At 37.3% G+C, this 1,556-nt stretch overlaps 1 protein-coding gene across 1 annotated transcript; it reads left to right on the plus strand.

Annotated features, from left to right (window-relative positions):
• Positions 1 to 378: 378 nt before the first annotated feature.
• Positions 379 to 1,117, plus strand: LOC110036707 (L10-interacting MYB domain-containing protein-like). Its single transcript, XM_020741220.1, has 2 exons — positions 379 to 495; positions 602 to 1,117. Exons 1-2 carry the CDS (start codon positions 379 to 381, stop codon positions 1,115 to 1,117), a joined length of 633 nt encoding a protein of 210 aa, XP_020596879.1.
• The last annotated feature ends 439 nt before the right edge of the window (positions 1,118 to 1,556 follow it).

Here is a 1,556-nt window from a genome sequence, read left to right on the forward strand (position 1 = left end):
GCTACTATTTCAATAAAATATTGCATTCGTTTCCCATGGACGTATATCAGTTGACCGAACCACGTAAATTCTTGCGTTCCCTTATTTTTACATCTCTTGTTTGGTTTATTGCTTGCAACTCGTTTATATTTATGCTTTCATTTATTTAGCAATGTTTAAATTCGTTATATTAATTCATCTTGTGGGTTATTTTTTTGGTGATATTATTAGCATGGCTAATAAAAACAAAAAGGTTGCCACCGCTTTGGGAGAAGGATACCAAATTAATATTCTGTGACTTATGCATATGTGAAATAGATAAGGGAAATAGGCCAACGACATTTTTCAATAAGGAAGGTTGGGATAACATCATTAGCAAATATTAATAAATTCAAGGAGATGACAGGTAGGGAATATAATAGGCTCCAATTGAAGAATAAATGGGATCAGCTTAAGAAAGATTGGAAACTGTGGAATGATTTGAAGCGTGGCTCCACTGGATTAGGATGGGATCCAGTGAATAGAACAATTGAGGCTTGTGGTAAGATATTTTTGCGTCATTCTTTTTAATTTTAATAAGTTCTGTTTTTTATTTCTAATAACCATTCATTCTCTTTTGCAGATTGTTCCTGCGGCAAAGAAGTTCAGATTGGCTGGGATTGAACCAGAATTGGAGGGCAAATTACAGATGATTTTTGGTGGGGTGGTAGCTATAGGGAAATATTCAGCTGCCCCTAGCGAAACAGTTTTTGAAACAACCCCCGAGAATTTGGTCGTGGAATTGTCAAATGATTTTGCAGAACTCCATAGTGTTGAGCCACCTGAAATTCAATCCACCAACCGTGCGAAACGCCCCCGAAACGAACGTAAGAGAAAGAGTGGACCTGCATCTATGAGGGAGCAGCTCTCATACCTATTCGACTCATCTAATGATGCCCCTCACAGAGTTCAAAAAACCTCGGTTCATGAGGTCATTGAACTTCTTGAGGAAGATCCAGAATTTACAGGGGATCGTGATCTTTTCTACTTTTCTGTAGACCTCTTCCGTGATTCCCTCCACCGAGACTTCTTCATAGCACTGAGCAAAGAGCGACGACTGGAATACATACGCTATTATTATAACCGTCGTGACTTGTGAAGTTTAACTCCTCATTAGTTCACATTGTGTTTGTTTATGATTTGGAAACTAGACTGCTGCACTTCATTCCATCTATGATTACTCCTGATAGTACACTTTTTCATTTGTGGTTGTTCGTCATTTTTATGAAACTGATTTAACTTCATTCCAAATGATTTTTAAGTTATTTGTTTTTCAATTGTAGTTCATATGTCTGGTTGTTTTATTCCATCTATAAGCTTAACTGTATTTCAAAGTGTAATGTATAGTTCATATCGTCATGGACCCAGAGGAAGTCCGACGTCGACGTCGAAATGCAACCATAAATATACTAGTGCATTACTATAACACGTATGTGAACCATGAACCGTGTTACACATCATCTCAGATTGGAAACAATTGGATGGGAGAAATAATTTCAGGATACCCAACGAGATTTCAAAACATCTTTCGCATGTCC

This window comes from Phalaenopsis equestris, unplaced genomic scaffold (genome assembly GCF_001263595.1).
Source record: "Phalaenopsis equestris unplaced genomic scaffold, ASM126359v1 Scaffold209896, whole genome shotgun sequence".
In the NCBI taxonomy this organism is placed as follows: Eukaryota; Viridiplantae; Streptophyta; class Magnoliopsida; order Asparagales; family Orchidaceae; genus Phalaenopsis; species Phalaenopsis equestris.